General features: G+C 40.8%; 1 protein-coding gene across 2 annotated transcripts in view; it reads right to left on the reverse strand.

Moving 5' to 3' along the window:
* SORCS3 (sortilin related VPS10 domain containing receptor 3) overlaps positions 1-21,665 on the reverse strand; it is a 296,555-nt gene that overhangs the window by 202,788 nt on the left and 72,102 nt on the right. For both annotated transcript variants that reach the window (XR_001873022.1, XM_017804150.1), the window contains exon 2: positions 3,528-3,595. Coding sequence is in view for 1 of the 2 variants with exons in the window: in XM_017804150.1 (XP_017659639.1) it covers positions 3,528-3,595 (68 nt within the window). In the remaining variant the exon portion in view is untranslated. The remainder of the gene's footprint in view (positions 1-3,527; positions 3,596-21,665) is intronic.

Here is a 21,665-nt window from a genome sequence, read left to right on the forward strand (position 1 = left end):
ATGAAAGAGCAATGCACAACATAAAGCAGCTTGCGACTAAGCTGAGGAGTTTTACTCCTCTCTGCTCCAATGCAGCTGCTGTATTTTGCAGCTGTCTCTATTAAAAAGCTGAAAAGGTGTCTTTTTCCTAACTCAACATAGAGACTAAGACAATAGCCCAACCTTTTTAGGCGTAGCAGCCACAAGCTGCCACAAAAAAAGGCTTAGGGATTTTTGACTCCTGACATGGAAACATAATTTCTTGGTTAATAAACAAGAAAACAAGAAGGAATATATGTAAAAATTCCTTCATCATCATTTTAGCCTCTTAAACAGAAAGAGTCAGTCACAGTTTTGAGTATGGGTTAATGCGTGGGCCGGCATTATGTACCATCAGATGATTTAGCTGGGACCATGACCAGAGGAGGGGAACTCCAGGAGACCCATCAGAGCTGGGTAAAATGGTAGCAGGGACTCAGAGCTGACGCATGCAAGTGCTTGCACTTTGGAAGAAAATCTGAACTGCTCCCCACTGCCCAATTAGCTGATGTGTTGCAGTCACGGTTATCACATTGATCATAAACATTGCTCTGCTAACTTGTGCTTCTCCTGTCTGCTGGGTCGCCTGGTTGTCTCCTTGGCTTCATCTGAGATTGAAAGCTCCCTTGAGAGGGAAGCTGTCTTTTTAGCTACTGCAATCCAAATAAATAAAATAAATGAATACATTCTTGGATACTAAAAAAGGCAACAGTGAAAAACTCTTGTTACAGTTATTTTAGCAGAAAGAAATTGCTCAACCCACAGTGGCTGAAACAGCTGAAAACATTTTAAATATTACAATAGCAACTTTAAATACTTGTCAGAATGTCATGTTCACAAAATCCCATCTCAGCAGTGTACAGCTAAAACAGGAGACAGGATGAGAAATAAGGGAGGAAGCATTCTTCCTTTGCTTGTAAAATCTGTGAAATCCATAAGGCCTGCAGAATAAGAAAAGGAGCTCAATACATTCCTCCTGATTATTCCCTCTCACAACACAAGAAGAAAACAACTGGACAGCACTAAGATTAACTAATGGACTTGCTGCCTGTGATACAACTTCCAGAACACCCCATATAACCTATCTGAACACAACATACACCTGAACCCAAATACCAAGATGGTATTTGGAGATTGCATTGCACTCTGCTCTCTTAGCACCCTCTGAAGCACTGTCATGTGATTAATTGCTCTCTGCCACAAAAGCCACTCCTCACTTGTGGAAGCAACTGTATTTGCCAAGTGTTCAGAATGGATGTCATATAGCACCACTGCTCAGATGGGCAGGGCTCCTGGTTAGCAGAAGGATTAGTCATATTTCCAGAAATCAGGAAGAAAAAAAGCAAAAAATCCTCTCGGAAATGTCCAGATCTCCTTCTGAAAATTACCTGAAGTTACATTCAGCTTGTGACCCATCAGATCTGGGGTCTCAGAGAGAGCTTTGAGCCTACAAAAAGTAACAGGAAAGCAAATCTATTGGCAGGAGGCTTACATTCACTCTGCAAAGACAAATCCTCCTTTGAAAATTTCACGGTCTCAAAAATTAAAGGAAAATATTGAAAAGCAGCAATTTAAGTAATGCAAAGATTCAGGGGCCTCAATGTGCAAATAGAACAGAAAATCCTGAGAAAAGGAGTATTTCTCTGGCTTATTTCTTCCACTTAGTATCTATTTGCATTTCCACTATGTCCTTTCCAAAAAAACCCACAGCTGCTCCCTAAGATTTCACACTCCCCTGTGAAGTACAACATGACTTAATCCTGAATTTTCCAAGGGGCAAACTAAGGTTTAGAGTCCAGGAACTCTACCTACTAGCTCTTACCCTGACCTTTCCTCCCAGACCTTGGAAAAAAATCTGGAAGGTTCTGACTTCCCAACATCTCTGAGTTTCCAAGCCCCACAGTGGCCTCTATTTCACTGCAGAAAAGATTCAGAAGTGTTCCAGAACACACTGAAACACTCTCACAAAGCAGTGTGTTTCCCCAGCTGACCAAGCGCTGGATGTTTCCAATTGTACTGATGATGAATTACACTTCCATCACCTGGGAAAACTCAAAACTGATGCTGCTATTACCTTTCTGCAAAGCCCAGGTGATACTACAAGCTCAGTATTAGGACTTGATTTGCCTTTTTGTTACATTATTTATGCAGGGCAGATTGGTTGGCAATTATGTTTAAAGTACAATCACAGTGCCATTTGTACTTGCTAGGTAAAGAGGCAAAAGTTTTTAAAGCTTTAATATGTTGAAAAGTACCAGGGTAAGTGGAAATGACTGTTCTCTCTTATTAGCTGCATGGTTATTTATACTTTTGCAGATTACCGTGGTGCAGCGCAATTAGGCTTTTTAAGTACTGTTCAAAATGAGAAGTTTCAAGAGCTCTACTGAGCAATTAACCCTTAAATACATTTACAAGAACAAACCTGCTCCAAATAGGGGCTTTTAAATTAGCTGGGAAGAAAGAAGTACAAGACACCATCTGCTAAAAAGCTTCTGTGCAGCCACACCTGAGCAGTGGCTACAATGCATTGACAGTTCCACCAACTACACTTTGAGCAGGTTTCACAATAGCTCTAATACACCAGCTAAATGTGAAATAAGGCACTTGGTCTCACCAGTCCCTAGATATTTTTTGTTTGTTTGTTTGTTTGTTTGGGGTTTAGGTTTGTTTGTGGGGGTTTTTTTGTCTTGTGGGTAAAAATCACATGGTAACAATTCTGTTCAAGGCATACCCTTTTCACACCACAGGCAGGATGAAACAATTTGGTGATTTCAAATGTCAAGGAACTCACCTATTTATAGGGGTGAGTTTGGGGGCTGAGGGGATTTTAGTTTCTTCTTTATTTAAATGAAGACACATACTTACAAACACACACTCTGTCCAGTAGCATGCTTCCCCAGGTTAGGACAGTCCATTGCTCACACCAGGGGAACATGGGAGGTACAAGACATCATCCAAGTACCTCCACAGCAGACAGCAGAAACGTCACCAGCATCTCACTGTGATATCTCTAGTCCTTTAGCAGCTACTGTGCTTATAGCCCAAGGCAAAACAGATTCACTACCAAATGACCATCTCAGGTCACAGGGATGAGGAACAGCTAAGATTATCTCATGCACTGTGCTGTGCACCTCCTCAGACACTGTTCTAGCAAGCATGTACCATCTGTAGAGCTTGTTCTCATTGTCAGTCTCACAGCGGAGACTCTCAGGAATGAAGAGATTTGTGTAAGGACATTCAGTAGTGAGAATGAAACCAAGTTGTTCTATGTGCCAGGGAAATGCCATTACATCATGAAACCCTCTTGTTCTTCATTAAAGAAATGTGTTCTTAACCATATATCTCTCTTCTAAAAAGTAACTGCAGTTATCTCAGATTCTATCCCAACTCCTCCTCCGATGAACTCAGATACACCCCCCATGCCCACCCCTCCACCTAGCCCCCAGTTTTACAAGAGACACAGTGCAACCCTTCCATGCCAGTTACTATGATTCCTACGATCCACATACCTCCACAGTGAACTCTCCGTAACACTCCCCAGGTTGAAGTCGTAGAGCTTTGTCAGAATGAGAATCACCTACAGAGGGGAATGGGAGGGAGGGGGAGAAAGGGAAAAGAGAAAAAAAAGTTTTCCTTTAGATTTTGTAAGAGTACACAAGGCATCTGAAATCACCCAAAGGAGAGCTTAGCATTTATCCATTAAAGTTTTGGTATTATAGGATAAAGTCAAGTTTAAAAAATAAAAAGGAAAATCATTAGTTTAATGCATCATGTAACCACTAGCATTTATTTTAATCTCAAAATGTTTTGCATTTGAAATAAAACATGCCAATAGGAATTACTCAGACTTTGTGAGATGACCTCTCTGCAACTACAGTTATTCAAAGTCAGGGATGGAATCAGATGCGCTCTTGTGAATTCAACAGTCCAACCCAAAAGTAGAGTCAACCTGTCTTGTCTCAAAATGCTACCACTAATTCTCTTCCTGCTCCCACAGCAGTGGGACCAACCACCCCTTTCACTTGGGTTTCCCAGCTGAGAGGCTGCTGGGTGAGGAGTTTAAAGCTTTGCAGAAAAATGCTAAAGGATTAATCAATATCCCAGCTGCTGCAGCAGTCAGGTACTGTCAGCATAATACCAGGAAAAATCCTGTTCAAATTGTGAGGGACCTTGGCACATGACTATGCAGTCAGCACCCAACTTAATGGCTTTAGAATAGATGTTCCAAGCATTCCTCTCTCTACTGGATTCATTTTCACCATCCCGAATTGCATTTTTTCCCTTTATTTCCCCACGCAGAGACCTTTAGGAGGAGGATAAAAGTCCAGCTGCTTCCAGCAGGGTGTGAAAAGAAACCTGCCAGGGAGTTTTGAGTCAGCATATGCAAGTCCATGTCAGCCTAAACCATGGGGAAATAAGGCTAATATTCATTTTATTGCAACTTAAACCCTGCACACACCTTCCCATAAAAAGGGGGAAGAGACAGGTGCAAGCTGCAGCAACCAAGTGTGGGAAGCAGGGCAGCCTTCTCCCAGCTAACACCTGATGGGAGTGACATTTTTAGGATGTTCCCTATATTCCCACGGCACTCAAACAGGACTCCTCTCAAGAGTCTCTAGAAAGACATGCACCACAGCACAGGCCCTGCACTCCCTTCTTATTGCTCACAGCTGTGGTAAGGTTTCATAAAGTTAGTTTTCCAATTTCAGAGACTCACACTGATGACAACTGAGTTCAGTAGATCCTGGATCTGTCCCTAAACATAGTAAATAAAATCTCTGTGTCCTGGTCAAATTTCAACAGAGTAATTCTACCTTAAATTGCAACTACAACTAAAGGCAGCATCCATATTCTCCCAGCCCTTTGTGTGTCATATGCCCCAGATGTCATATGCCCTATATTTTTGAGGATGTCACTTATCTATTATAAACCTTGCAAATCAGCTTTACAGAAGTGGGTTGAATCCTACTCAGCTCCTGGGTATATATTCATAGTAAAAGCATGTTTAGTATGACTTTTCTGGATTTTTGCCCAGGATGACAGACTAACATCCATCTCTGCTTGTTGTTAATGCATGGGAAGCAAATGTGTGAGCATCCCTTTGCAATATCTCACAGAGGGTTTCAGGAAATAGCAGGAGTTGCCTGAGGCAGTAGTAACACAGAATACAGCCACCTACAGCAACCTGTCCATAAAATCACTCACTAAGCAGACTCAGGCCAGGCAACATTCTTGCACCACAACCCCAGGTGGCTCCCACTCTGTCCCCACTTGCTTTGGAGACAAGGCACTTCAGATTCAATAAATGCAACTATTGCACTGGTTTGGGAGTTTGAAAACCAGAGAGGATCTGAGAGTCTGAACACACAACCATCACAAGGCAAGCTGAGAAGGCACTTTTCCCCCAGACACTGCCTCGTGAGACCTTGGAGCAAACATAACTGCCAAGGAACCATCACAGGGGCTTAAGATACAACTCAAAGCCTGAAAGGAACTGCTGGTTCCCCAGCTGTTTTCATGGGGTGCATTTCACATGGCAGTTGCAGAAAAAACTTCAAACCCTTTCAAGAGGTCTCCATATCAGGCCGCCCCAACCTGTCTAACAAACTAAAACCAGGGACATCAGGGACAGATGTGGGCAAGTATGAGATTTTCTAAGACATTCCATTGTTTGAATGGTTTAGTAGAAAAATAAAGGAACAAAGCATATGAAAAATTAGACATATTTTCAAAAACTGAATTCTGACAGGAGAAAAAAGGAAAAAGGAAAAAAACCCTCATTGATTCAAGCTGACACATTTGATTCCAATTTCTGTTTTGTAGTTGAAGAAGCTCAGCTTGTTTTTGTCAACACTAACAAATAACCCTGTTTTTTTCGTTCCAGAGTATTATTGCATTAAAATCTTGGCGGTTTTCATTTTAAAAGCTGAATTCAATTGAAAATTGAAGATTTTGCATTCTATGTGCTATTTCAAAACAAAAACATTTTCTTCCCCTGAACTGGGAGAAATCTAGAATTGCCATCCTACAGAAAATGCCCACTCTGCAACCTAAATGAAGAGGAAACCGTTTTGCTCTGGGGAAAAGAAACACAAGTGAATGAAGTTCCAAATAACTCAGAAGTAATAAAATCTTACACTTAGGCATTATTTAGTCAAAATAAAGAAAACACCCTTATGGTGCCAAATTAAACTGCTTCCGTTCATCAAACCAATCTTCCCAAAATTAATTCCAAGTCAGCTCCATGCTGAACTGCATTTTTCTCTGGGATCATACTGCTCACTTTGGGAAATACAGCTCAGATATGGAATTTCCCCACATCCTATGGCCAGGCTCCACATACCATACTGTGCTTCCCAGGACACCCCAGAGGCAGGTGTCCCTTAGGACACCAAGCAGCTCAGCCACTTGAGAATGAAAAAAATGGGAAAGACAGTCTGCAGAACAGAGTGTGGAAATAGGGAGGCTGAATTACAGCTCCCTTAAGGCAATACAATCCCTCTGGAAAATGCAATTTCAAGCTAAGCTTACACAAAACTAAATGACCTGAATAATTTAACAAACTGTTTTGGTTTTGTAGACAGAAGTGGGGATGGAGAAAGGATAATGAGAAAAAATATATTTTCTTTGGAACCAAATGATGTTCCAGTCTTACAAGAATTTCCTTATGCACTTTATTTTACACACGTGCCTCTCCACAGTGTATATGGGGTTTTTTTTCAGAAACTACACTGAACACCTACTGAACACCCTACTGTAAGGCTTGCACAACAAAAATGCCAAACCCTGTCAATTGCTTACCTTCAGTGGTCTATACTTCAATACAGATTAAGAGCCTCTGGCACTGAGAAATCCTGGCATAACGCCATATAGCAAAATGAACCACTAAATCCAGATTTAATGTGATGGACCTCTTCTTCAAAATAAGGCCAGCAAGTATCCAAGACTGTCCCGTTCAGCAGTCTTGAGTCTTGACACAACTTGGCTGGCATGAAAGCAGAAAAAATATAACCAGAAACAGTTGCCCACATTGCATTCTGTCTCGAGGAATCTCCGAGCCCATAAATCACAAAAGTACTCAGAAGCTCTTCAGAGTATTTGGTGGTGTAACAATCTTCCATGCCTATAAAATTTTACTATGAACGAAAATTACTTTAGTTCATTAAACTCATCTCCAGATCGTGCCAATTCTTAACTGGCAAAGTGCTTTGCTTATACCCCACAGTGGAATATATAATGCCTGTTTCCCACAAATCAGAGTGCAGAGGCACTGCAGTTCCTTCAACAGGTTGACACTGAACTTCAGAACAACCAAAAAGTGCCACACCAAAGGCAGTCATGCTCCTGTATCAAGGGACAGTCAGAGAAGGAGAGAGAAGAGCACAGCAGCCAAAGAAAGTAGGTGATCATTTCAGACAGACATCTGAAAGGCCAGCTCCAATTCACTTCATGAGATTCATCTCTTCTCTAAGTGATCCTGCTGTATTAGCACAGAGATTAACACAGCTCATCAGTAGCCCTGTGCACACGTTTACCAAGTGTAATTAATAATGAGTAAAGGGACAAGCACTGGTCAGCACACAGCACAACACAAAGAGGGCAGACAGATTTACATGGGAAAAACAAGAGCTCTCCACTCACTTGCTCTGGCTTGGTGGAATCTTCATTTCCTTCTCACAGGCATATTTCCATGATGCTCGCAACCTTTTCTGTCCTCCACACTAGCCACAGGAAGCTTGTTTGCAATTTCCATCTGCCACTTCCCAATCCACATGAGAGCAACAGCACCCAACAAGTAAGTTTCAAACGTGAGCAACCACAGGATACCGGGAACCAGTGTCAGTAAATTGCTCACAGCCAAAGGCAAATCGGCTTAAAATGCTCCAGGACTTAAAAGCCAGCACTGCCCTATGAAGGTCCCTAGTGTTTCTTTCTTTTGGATTTTTTTTGTTTGGGTTTTTTTTTGGTGGTGGTGGTGGGTGGTTTTTAAGGCACGAAGTTATTAATGAAAGGTGAACTGTTTGACAAGAACATGGAAGTATTCATGATGATGAATCTGCTAAGTCACTCTTTCATATAATCTCTACATTCAAAGCTAATTCTGTCAAAACCACCAATACCAGCCTAATTTTCCCCACATAAACACTCAAAAGACGGGGAAAGGGCCATTTACATGCTCAACATACATTTGTGCTTAAGTGTGTCGTGGGTTGACCCCAGCCAGCAACTAAGTACAGACCTAGACTCTTGGTTTCTCCCGACCCCAGGGGGCTGGGGGAGAGAACTAGAAAAGCATAAGTGAGAAAAACTTGTAATTCTAGACAAAGACAGTTTCATTAGTCAAGGAAAGAGAAGAAAATATAAATAAACAAACTAATGATGCCAAGGCAGTGCCCCCCACACCCCCAGTAGATCAATGCAAAGCCAGTCTTGGAACACTTGGAACACAGTTATTGCTGCTGAGGATGATATTGTATGGGACACAACACCTCTCTGGCCTACTCCTAAGGCAGGCAGAGTGACAAAGAGAAAACCTGACACTGTGAAAATCTGTTCAACTATACCTAAAACACCGATGTTTCATCAACACTGGTTTAACCAAAAATTCAAAGCATTGCATGACAAAGGCTTTTCTGAAGAAAAAATTAACTCCATTCCAGCACAAGTATTTTCCTAGATTAAGGTACAGTGATTCTGTACAACAATCACTACATAATCCTGGTCCCACCAAAATCAATTCACATAAATACACCTTCAAAAATATTTGCATGCATGTGTGTGATCACACTGTACAACTATCCTCATTTTCCCTGGAGGTCTAACTGCAGTTGCTAATACCCAAGAGTGCCACCTCCAATTGTGAGAAGCATATAGAATTATTACACAGCTCCCAGGTGAGGAATTTAAATTGCAGAGGTGTTAACAGATTCTACAGGCATCACCACTATGAAACAAGGCAAGTAATGTCATCTTTGTTTTACTGATGAGGAACCAGTGGCAGAGAGAGATTAAGTGAAAGATTAAGTGTTTCTCTACATGGAAACACTCAGAAAGAAGAATCCAAATCAATTTTTAAGATTTTGGTTCAATTCACTTTGCAAATACATATGAAAAATCAAATTAAAGACCACTTTATTCTGAAAAAGTCTCCATTTAGGAATTTAACATAGCTGAAATAATCGAATTCAGCACATTTAGATATTTTAAGCTAAGAAGCATCACCTGGAAGATAAAGCACTAATCCAAGTTCACCCAAAGTAACAGAATGATTAGCTAAAAGAGGAACACATATACCTTAAATACCAATCTACCTTCTTTTCCACTGCCTGGTGAACTTAGCTGAAGAAAACTTATCTCTTATTGTTAACACGAGTTAACAGATAGCACATCCTAAGACCCAAGAAGAAAACAACAGAGGTACTAACAAAAAACACAGGCCAAATCCTGCCCCTGGAAATCAGAGCAACACTTGTATAAGAGTAAAGTGATGCCAATTTAAGCTGCAGCAAAGAACTTTTCCTTTTTTTTCCTTTTTTTTTTTTTTAATCTCTAGAGAGATAAAAATGATCTGTGGGTGGCTTCAGGCAGTGCAGGCAAAAGAACCCTCTGAAATTGAGAGAGACAAGTCCCAAGATCACACACAAAAGCAAAACATGTTCCAGTGAACTTGTGATCTCCAAACAGCTGAGACTGTCAAATTTGTCCTCAAAACAAGAACCAGTAACTAAAAGGAAGATATTCTACTTTAATCCTCCTTTGCCTGTGTTGCTTATCATTTTTCAGTATGAAAACTGCCACGGTATGCTCTTTTGGTCTCCTGCCCTCCTCCCTTTCAATATAAATCAGGCAGCAGAATGGGCTGGAGACAGAGCAGGAGAAGTCTTCCCCTGGATTCCCCTTGGGGCAGCTGGAGACAGATCACATTATCTTCACAGAAGTGCCTTCCAGATGTAAGCAGCGGTTTGAAATTCCCATTTACAGGGCTTGCACTGAATGAACAGAATCTTAGGGTGTAAAAAAACCCAAAAAACCAAAATCATTACAGTGCTTTGCAAAAAGAACCAGACTGGGAAAGGCCAACTCTCTCCTCCTATGCCATTACTAGCAAAAGCAGAGCAGGAATTTTTTGTATTGTTTCTCTGCTTTGGCAATTCAAGGGCAAACCCAGCCTGTCAGACAAACAGCACCCATCGGCGTCAACACTGAGAGAGACACCTCTTCCAGTGTCACAGATTTACCTTTCTGGGTTCACACAAATCTAGAAAGGATTTCTAATTGAATCTGACAGGGTCTCTCACACTTTTGGTTTTAAACATTTAGGTGTAGGGGTGGTAATTTAGGATATGTTCAGAGATGCTTTGCACATAGAAATCCTTCCCGTGCTTTGGAATGCAGCTAAATAACACCACCACCAAAGCACTGAGTAAAGACTCCAGGACTCAGAAGAGGAACCTGACTATAAGGTTTTAAAATAATGTGGGAAAACAAGTCAGATTTTCCCCCTCCCAAACCACAGGTTCCAATTATCAACCAAAGGAGGGGCACTCATAGCCAGTAGCTGTACACTGGCTGCAAGTCAGTGGCATTGCTCTTTCATCTGCACTACACATTAAAAACTGCACAATGTCTCTCACGCAACGTTTTTTCCAAGAAAACAGGGGAAAAAATGGTAAATCCTGCCTCAGTTTCAATAAATGTATCTCCTGAATACCTACATGCTCACCTTTAGTGCACACACACACACAAAAATAGCAACTACAATTGCAATTGTGCAAAACCCCCTTATTAAAGAAATAAATAGAAGGCCTACAACAAGGTTATCAGTCCTTAATGAGCAGCTGGATTCTGTCCAGAGGCTGCAGTAGAGCACATACACGTACACATGCTTGTGAGTGTGTAATATAAAAGCTATTATCAGCCACACAGCATCAGGAGAGAGTGTCTGGAAAAGGTATGGTGATTAGGAATAAACACACTGGAGGGGAGGGTGGACACGCCAATACTACCAGAAGCTTGTGAGTATTCAGAGAAGTCAGAGGTAGTAAAGATTCCTCAGATTACCTGATTCACCCCCCTGAAAAGGCCCCGTTGTGCTCCACAGAATCTTTCCCAGCTCTTCAGTATGGTCTTGCTGCACACAAACAACACATTCCCACTAGAAAAGGCATCTAGATTGCTTAAAATAACAGAAGCCTGAGCTTTATCTCTGTGTAACTCAGTTAAACATAAATACAATCTCTCCTGTCAGGTAGTGATATGATTTAAGGGTCCCATATCATACCTTATAAAAGGTGATAGTGAAGAGCTCATAATTTATTTTTATTGATTCAACAAACCACACTGCATCATATCTCCCAGTTCTTTCACTTTGCTAAGTAGCCTCCATTAAAGCCTGGGAAACTTTAATTTTTTGTTTTTCCCTTCTCCATCTTCCTTTTAAAACTGTTGTGTCCACATCTCTAAGTTCAAGTAGAAAATGAAAAGGCCCCAGTTACTTTACTGGCTCTGTTCTTATTCCAATTATCTTCCAATACCGTCTGCGAACCAGCAGTTTTTGTGCAGCAATTTAACTCTGTGGAGTCAGTCACATACCTGCTGAAGGGCCATTTAAAGCTTCTGACGTGGGGGGACAGAAAAAAGAAAGAATGACTTAAACTCCAAGTGTGGGTACACTACCTTCACAGAACAGTTCTCCATTAACAAAAAAAAAAAAAAGAAAAACGTTAAGAGAACACAGCCCTTTGAGATCTTATACACAGCTAGGACAGACAATGGTATTCCTTGAGGACTGAAGGCAAGACTGTCTGGTTCTATAAAGGAAACTAAACTATGTGGGGAATTTTGTATCTAAGCCATTTCTGAAAGGAAAAGAGAAAAAAAGCTCCCATAAAGCTGATATTTCAAGAAAATTCAGGCTGCTTACTGATCTTCCACTTCAGACTCCACATTCTACTCAGTAACTCATTCCTCTCACACACATCCTCTGCCTCTCACCTCTCCCCTATATATGTACACATACATATATATTACTGATGTTCTTCAGATTCCAATTAGGAACTCAAATAATTGATATTGGGAAGTGCATGAGCAAGAGATTCTCTCCTCAGGGACAGAAGATGGACCAATACCCTGCTGAAGTCCTTTCCAGCCTCATGTTTATGATCCAGAGATTTACTTCACGTGAAAATGCCTCCCTGCCAGCTAGCACAGAAGAACAGCAGCAGGGAATTAGGTGTCACACATACACATGCCTGTTGTGTTCCCTAAAATATGGAGCCTTGCATTAAACATGACAGCAGGGGTTGGGTGCTGGAGAAGCCACTATTTCGGCAGTGCAGGCTGGTCACTCAGAGCAGGAAAGGCACCAGAGCCTCCCCACTTTATTCCCAGTTTTGATACCAGCTCACCCACCTGCAGATAGGTTAATTTTTATTGGCAATGTTATTCTGAGACAATATTATCATTGTCTCCAAATTATGCAATATTATTAAATTTCTAACAACATTACTCTGAGAAAACATCCTCTCTCTCCAGGGGAACCCGTACAAAAGTTGGAGTTTCACAAATGTGACGAAAGAAAAGAAGGTACCTGTTGGGATACAAACCCTTGCATCTGCTTTTGTGGCCTGTTAAAAGACCTTCCATTCCTGCCACTGGATCCTTATTAACAACAAATCCAAGTACCTTAGACTTTGGCTTATTTCCTTCCTCGCAACAGCCCAGGGAAATAAGGATTGTTGCAGTTTGCCAAGAGATGAGTTTAGCCACAAAGGGAAAAAGGGCAAAATGCAGCAATTGTTCAGTTATGGTGCTGGAACTACCAACATCCAATACCTAGAATTTGCTACCACATTTAATACCCCACCTTGAACAACTGTAACATCATTAGTACAAACCCATGATATAATCAAAATATTTTAAATACGCGTACTGAGAGTATTTGTAAATATAACTAAACAGTAGGGAAAGAGAAATAGGAGAATCATCAAAGGAAGAATAAGATAAAAATATAAGTGATAGTTTAAAATATATGAGTAACGGGCAACTTGGGTCAGTCAGGCTGAGGAGGTTACACAGAATTGGAAAGTGCCAGAGGTAAGAAACAAGCAGGAGTCAGGGCTCTCCACAGACAAAAGGTCAGAAGCAATAGTTTGAGTGCTAACTAGTCAATTAACATATTTTTACATTATTATAGATTCAATTAAAATTAAATGATCTGATTACCTTATATATTAAGGTAATAAAAACGTGGTCTGTCCAATTGACTATACTCTTCTGACCTTGAACCTATGTCTATGCAGTTCTCATCTGCAGATGACAAAATCTACTTTGAAACTTAATGGCTCAGCTGTGGTAAGGTCAAACTCTGCCCTAGAAACTCCTTTTCCTACTGGTACTACTTTGAAATAATCTTTACTCTTGATTTTAATCATCTTTATTCTATTTATTTTCATTCTGTATTCATCAGGTGCGTGTGTTTCATCATTATCACAGTGACTGAACTCCTTTGCACCATAACTACACAGCTTTTTTATTATTATTATTTGTCTTATATCACTAAGAAGTTAAATAAAATTATTTTGATCTGTGAATTTTCATATGTTGCTGTGAAAACACTCTCTCTCTGGGCAATTTCCTTACTTTACTCCTGTGCAGAGCAGCTCTTCCTCATGCCAAACACCCCTGGAGCCTGGATCTTATCTCCTTTGGAGGGCCAAAGCAAGCAGACTCTCATGAAATCTTGCTCACCAGATATTTTCAGAAATTGGGCTGGGAATGATGCCTAAGGTCTCAAAGAACTTCTATAAGCCAGTTGATGGACTTCCACAGTAGGTAGGTGCAACGGGGTGCAGTTCTGTCTCCAGCTGACATTTAACTATGTCAGATTGCAGCTACATCAGCAAGAGAGAAGGAACATGATCTGTATCACAACAGCCTGTAAACAGCTTCACCCAGACATAGAGCGGCTTCCCAGCAAATGGAACAGGAAATCTGAGCAAACGTTGCCCTGTACTGCCCACCTAACAGAAGGATCATATCCTGTATTCTTCATTCTTGGACACATAAAACTTCAAAACTGTGAATTCAAGGGGACTGTTGGGATGTCTCCCCCCATGACATCTGAAGGAGCATGCCCCTAAGATGCCCTATTATGGGAACTTGACTTAGGCTAAGGATTCCTCCAGGCAGCAAGAGGCTACAACAGCCACACTCCGTGGACTTAGCCCCGGGATACACCCAGGACTTGAGAGGGACAGTAAAGACAGAAGAGGGATCTGAACCCCCAGTTCAGAGCTCCAGCTTGTCATTCAAGCCAGATGACCCAAAGCAGCCAGTTACCAGTTCTGATCCTGCTGCAGAAATGAAGCTTTGGAAGATACAGATGATAAAAAGTGAAATTTTTTTCTTATCTAAATATTTCTTAAAGGTAGGTAAAATATATTTGCTTAAAATCTGACCCTGTAGGAAGAAAAAAAAAACACTTTAATTTTTTTTTTTCTCCCCCAAAAATTGACCTCTGAAGGACTGGCACCAATTCATGGCAGATGGGGGTGGGAGAAAATGAAGGAATGTGTCCAGATCCACAATAAAATTAAATTTTGGTTCAGCCCAGTAGGTCAATTTTGGGGGGCAAATTAAGAAAAAAAATCCCTTAGTCTGTTTTTTAACTCAATAATAAAGAAAATGTTTTTTCCCCACTTTAGAAATACCTTGTGCTAATGTCTACATGGGGACATGTGGAACAGCGCAGTTAAAGCTGTCAAGGGCAATTTTTCTTACAGACTTAAGTGTTCCGTTACTTAAAAAAAAGAAGCTGAGAAAAATAGAGGAACTTGAATTCAAATCTCCTTTAATGTAACATTATGGCTGAGAATTTCAAAGCTGAAAAAGCAGGAAACTCAGAAGTATGAATTCTACATTATGCACATGAATTGTGTAAGAGAAAAGAGGCAAATCACCACTGCAGAAATCCAAAGCCCTATTAACTTTTGGAACCCTTACAGGGTTGGTTGGGGCCCAGGGGCAGTTGATAATATGAAAACGTATGGCTTGCTCCATACTGAAAACCTCACTGCAATAGAAAATTTTCAGAAGGTTTGACCTTGTGAGACCACTCTCCTTTTCTTACTTAGGGATGTAAAAACTTATTTGTATGGACCTGAAAAATTCTTTCTCTCCAGCTGACAGAGAAATCTAAGCACAATCTTCATTTCAAGCTACTATCTATATATCTTCTCATAAGAACTGTGGTTGTGACAACTGGGACTGCTGGCTGACATTTGAACTGAGACTGCTTTAAAGATGAAGATTTGGGATGCTAAAGTCCAAGAGATTTGCCTGTGCCTGAAAAAGGAAATCTCAGTGCTTTGCTCTGCCAGCACCTGAACTGGCTCTCATTGCCATCACAAGAACATCTGGGACTCACAGTCCGGAGGTAGAAATGGGGGAAGAGAGCCTCATATTTTCTGAAAATACTCTGTAGCTCTGCAGGGACTCCAGATGACCTTCAGCAAATTTCATATACATGGGTTGTTTTGCATGTTGTACCAAGACATCAAAAACTACATGCCACTGGAGAAGGGCTCTAAAAAACACTAATAGTCCCACTGACTATTTCTGCATTGGAATGTTCTCAGTTGAGCACCAGAAATTTCTCAACACTTCCAAAAATCCTTGTGCCCCTTGAGGAACATAGCAGGAAATGGCTATGCAGTAAGACAAAGGAAGAATGCAAATTGACTAAACAAGATCTGTAATGGCCATTATACAAGGTCTGTGAGAGCTTTGTTCTGGAATAATCATCAGAATAATCTCCTCTCCCACACCAGTCACACCTCAATGTCCTGTCCTTATGAAAGCCATGAAGTCACAGGAGCAGGACTTCAGACACTCCCTACCCTCTTGTCACTCCCTGCCATACAATCTCTCTAGTATCTGTTATGACTGCAATAAAACCCAAGATTGGCACCTACTCTGAAACAAAAACATGGGTTGGAGGTGGGCCAGGCACACCAGATTGTCCTGTCTTATTAGAGCCTAGACTACAAGGGAGCAATGGTCTCTGGATGGCAGCAAGGACAGAGACAAGTGACAAGGCTTATCTGAAGGTGAAATTCATTCCCCTTCTCACGTGACATACGAGCACAAAGTCTTAAACAGGATACTACAGAATAAATTTGCTCATTCATTTTCAGGTAAAGCTAGGTCATCTCCACAAGTTTCAGCACGAGTTATCTCTCTGCATTGTGATCCTTCAGTGAACAAACCCACCCCCACTCCAAGTTTCATGATATGAAGGCTGCAAACCCATCATTAAGAATACTTCTAATAACAACATCCTCCAAATTCAAGGACTCTGACATAGTCTAGATCCAAAATTCTTCTGTTCTGCCTTTGTGACTGTGCAGAAGTTCATCAACATTACCAGAGGCTGAAGTATGGTGGGGACCTGATTCTTTGTCTTACCTTGCAAGATGCAAAAGTGAGCAGCACATCTTTTAAGTACCTTTGACATACCCTGACATTTTGCCCTTGATGTTTTATGGTTGCCCTTTCACAAAGATGATCATCTACAAACTACTTTTTGTAAAGCACCTCCCAAATCAGAAATATTTCTCTGGGCCCTTTTACAGCAGGACTGACAGCAAGAGCTCCAAAGATAATCTTCAGTAAGCCCAGTTACTGGAACCTGTTGTAAATCCACATACACAACACAGAAGAATGAAGATACTCTCCAGTCCAGCCTTTCAAAGACAATTGATACAGATGTCTCTAGTAACTACCCCAGCACAAGACTGATTCCAACAGCTCCACAGATTCCTGACGACACTCCTGCAGTCAGAGCAGCTCCTTAGGAAATTGATGCCACAGCAAACAGGCACAAGGGGCAGAGCCTTGAACAAAGTTGTCAGAGCATCACAGAGTCCTTCACTCCCTCACTGAGCTCAAGTTATCTCTCATGGATTGTTGCACTTCGTTTTTGCTGAAGCCCTAGCTCTTGGAGGCCAGTGATGCTTTAAAATAAAACAACAAAATCTCATATGCTCTTTTTTACTTCTTTTTTTTCTTTACACACCTGTATAGATGCAGCTACATAACCACTTTAAACTCACTGCATTATTTTTTTCTTTCTCCTAGAAGAAACATAGAAAATCATCTCAGGCTGTTTTAGATGCCTCAGATTAGCAATGCTACAGTCAGAATAACACAGAGCACTCTTGAACAGCTATTGCTAGTACTTGCAGATGCCTTGAGCCCTTTGCATTCAAAACCACTGTATTTACATTCAAACATAAAGGAAAATAAAAGCAATTTGATTCACACACACTTACATCAAGAGAATAAGGGATATTTTTGGAACAATGGCTCAGCATTCGCAGCACACGTCGTGTTCTTGATTAAACAAGAGATCCGCACGAACATAATAAACCTGTAATTTTATTGGCCAAGCACTATGAAAACAATTTAGAGTACATGGATTTCAATGTTAAGCAAACTGCAGCCCATGTACAACACCCATGAATTATAGCAGTTTGGCAATGAGCTGACCAGTTGCTTCTCACAGCCCTTAATAACAATCATCCACATCTTCACAACACAATAGAAATTAGAAATGCAAGAGGCCTATTAGCTCATCCAGAAAATACAGGATTGTTCCCTATGGGATAATTGCTAATACTCTGTCCAAAGTAGATTTAAAGCTGTAAAACAAGGTAGCTTCTTTAGTGAGATTACTCAGTATGGCTCAGAAGTTAGTTCCATAAAGCTTTTTCTACACATTAAATTTAAATGTTTCCTCTCTTTAAGAAGGTTTAATGCTAGTCCAAGGAGCCTGGTTTCCTTTAGATTCCTCTCTAGTCAATAAAGAGAGGGGAGAGTTGGTCCCCTTTTGCTACAAAGCAGCAGCATAGAGAGACTGACCTTCTCTGGCTAACAGCCTTCACAAACTGCTCTCCCTCCACCCAGACAGTCCTTGTCAGGTCTCACCTGTAACAGTACCTCAGCATCACCTTTTCCCTTTGGCACTATGCAGGTAGGTAGTCTCATGCCCCCCATCCATCTGAGAAGTCTTCTGGCCGTATATATGGACACATGGATTTCACTCTAAATATTAATTCAATAAATCACATCTTTTAACTCAGTGAACACTCCCATCATGTGTCTGCACATCAAATCCACTTTGGCCAAACCTCAATAGGGACATGTGGCAACACTGCTGGCCCAGGGTCTGGCAGCTCTAATGCAAAATATAGAACTTTACTGTGTCCTGTACTAGGGCAGGAGCTCTGGCACAAGGCTACGTCTAGTTAAATGTCCTTGCTGCAAGTAGTGGCAGTCCTTGCTCCAAATACCAAGCTGTATTTCCACTGCTCAGTAGGTCTCCATGCACTGCATCAGCCCCTTGGAAAGTCCAGAATTAGCAGAGATTTAATATGTGTATCAGAAGAGCTCTGATGTCCTTGTGAGGGAGGGAAGGAGAGGGTTACAGGAGTTGCAGACATAGGAACTGTAGCAAGTATGCCACAATCCAAGCTAAATCCAAAGTCTTGCAACAACCAACACAACAGCATCTTGCTTCATACCCAGGAGAGTCAGTAATGTCATCATAAAAAATGTGTATGTAAAGGTGGAAACAGCAACATTTAGCACTAATTAGAACTTCAACAGATTCCAAGTGATAAAACTAAAATCTTCAGCCTATACTTTAGGTCATCTGATTATTATTATTATCAACAAATTTTTGAAAAACAAGCGGTAAGAAGGTGAAATGATATTCCACATGACAAAACAGAGCTGGAATCCGGAGAAGGTGTCTCATAACACCCAAGTATTCCATGAAAAGCCCTTGCAAACGCTGTTGTTACACAGTTACCAGTGAATGGGTAATGACCCCAGTAAAAGCTTTGAGAAGTTTTCCATGCTAGGGACAATGGAAAAGAACATGTACAAATCAAACTTCATGAGTTTTGCGCCTCTACCTGTATTTCCCTGAGAGAAGTTTCTTCTGAACTGGCTTCTAACACCCCTTCAATACCTCTAGTAAAAATTAACACGTCCATGACTGAGACTCCACTCTTACACTACAAAATTCCCTGCTATTAACTGAGGTATTGTTAATTGCTTAGTATAACCATTCAATGAGTGCCCTACCCACTAGGTAGTGCCTTTCTAAAACAAGCCCTGCTCTCTACTATTTTTGATATCCAGAGACATTTGCAAGCAGGATTTCAGCCAGTCACCTGCATACACTCACTCCATGAGCTCATTATGTTATCATAGGAAGGTGTGACTGTAAGGGACAACATTTTCTCTGGAGCAATCCATAGAACCAGTGTCCCCAGATAATGAAAATCCCAAGACACTTCCAAATTCCTCTGAACAAACTTCAGACCTTCCCATAAAAGTTGAAACAAAGCAAAATCCCACCAAAAACCCCCAATATAATAGAGCATAGGAAGACAGGAAAGGAAAAGTCAAGGGCAGTGCCACTGTCCTCCATTCTTGCAGTAATGGGGAATCTGAGAAATGCCAAGACAATCGTCTGAAGTGGACCACCAAGAGCAGTAAACTATGTCAGATACATGACGTCTCTCAGCTCCATAGCTGATCAAGGAGACACTTTTTAAATATTCTGCTATTTTAGCACACTTTCCAAAACTCTTTCACAGTAAGAATTGTCAAACATTTGGCTAGTGTTAGCATTTTCAGAGGTCAGGGCACCCTAAAAAATAAGATGTATAAAGAACAAGAGCACAACTAACAGTTGTCTGTTACAGACCTCCCTTCTTTTACTCAAAAAAAAGTGACCATGTTACAGTGAAGAGTGATGCTTTTATATCTATCATGGTTCTATAAAATGCTTCACGATGAAAATTGCAAAGAAGCAGTGATTTATTAATTCTGATATGAGAAAAAAATAGTTTGAGGATGTAAGATAAAGTTCTTTTTCACCTGAAGAATTACCTTCATTTTGGGAAAGGTGAACCACCCATATTGACAGAGGAAAATCTTTGGAAGTAGTAGCAGAAAAAGATATTAGGAGTGGCAATCACCATGTCAGACACACAACACTGCAGGGAAAGGGAAGAATGGCCAGATAATGAAATTACAGGGCATTGAAAATGTCAAAGAGCGACTGTGCTCTACCATCATTCACAGGTTATATGAGGCATTAACATGCTGATATCCCATTCCAATGACAAAGATGGCAACAAGAACAGAAAATAGTCCAAAATGAATCTGTGGCTGAGACCAGGAATTTAATGAAACAGGGAGATGAGCAGAAAATTAATCTTATTTTCACTGTGCAGCCTTCAAACTGGAAGCTGCTGGCCCTGTTCAGAAACAGTAATAGCTCAAGGATGCATTATTTTACTTTTCTTATCTATCGTACCCCTATACTTATGACTCATCATCACAAAAAGGGGCATCAAGTCTCACAAAAAAAGGACCAACCTTGTTGTCAGGCAATGACACACAAGCTGCATCAAGGGAATTTCCAGTGAGGTATAAAGGAGAAGGAACACGTCCTTCACAATTAAGGTGATTCACCACTACCTCAAGGCCCTAGGAAGGCTGGGGTATCTCTGTTCTGGAGGAATTCAGAATTTGACCGGACAAGGCTATGAACAACTTGATCTAACATCACTGCTTGATCCAGTTTTGAAGCTGATCTGAGCAGGAGCTGGACCAGAAAACCTGAAGAGCCTCCCCCCAACCCCAATCTAAATCACTCTACAATTTAATGAGTTCCGCTCCCTTCAAATGGAAACACCATTGATCAATAAGAGTAACACACACAGCAATAAAGTCAGAGGACTCTAAATCTACCAGATTTAACTTTTCTAACTTGCTTAAGGTAGCTGATCACTGTAAAAAGAAACCTTCTGCCACCATTCCTCCTATTAAAAAAAAAAAAAAGACAGGTTGCAGTAAACAAAAATGTACAGTCTGTTTATGGAACATGGTACATAACACAGTTTAGGACAGATGAAAATGAACTGTCAGATCCCAGACAGCTCCACGTGGAGCCACCATGTATACCTCTATGCATCCTATCCAGGTGTGGCTACGCAGCAAAGCAGGGCAGCACCATCCCAGCAACACCACCCAAAGAAGCTAAGGTCATGCTAGGAGCATTTCCTCTGCAAAGTTAGATGCAGCAGAAATTTTGCACCCTAAACCTCCAAATTCTGACATTTTTCCTAGGTCTGGTACAGAAATGGTCCTTTTTTGAGCCCAACCAAACAAAATCTCCTATTGGAAGGCTGGGAGCAAGACTGCTTCAAAAAGGTTAGACAAGGTCAGAGCTAAGGAGCAGTTGATAAGGCTATCTGTCCTCCACATTGGTTTCTTATAGAGATTGAATTTTCTGTTTCAAAATTGTATTTCAGAACAAAGTTCACCTAAATTTAATCAGAAACATGTCTTTGAAATACAAAAAGGAAAATGAACAAAAAAGCCCATTCACTTAATTTAATCTGGAAAACATAAATAAAGTGGTTACCCCATTCCGCCAAGCAGATGCAAATTTAATTGCAGCTCATTCAATTTGTTTTACTGTAAACAAACAAACAAACAAATTAAAAAAGCATGGGAAGAGAAACCCTTGGAAACACTCTCTCTTATCACACATAGTGTGTGCG

The sequence above is a fragment of the Lepidothrix coronata genome, unplaced genomic scaffold (genome assembly GCF_001604755.1).
Source record: "Lepidothrix coronata isolate B3197 unplaced genomic scaffold, Lepidothrix_coronata-1.0 Scaffold8, whole genome shotgun sequence".
NCBI lineage: Eukaryota > Metazoa > Chordata > Aves > Passeriformes > Pipridae > Lepidothrix > Lepidothrix coronata.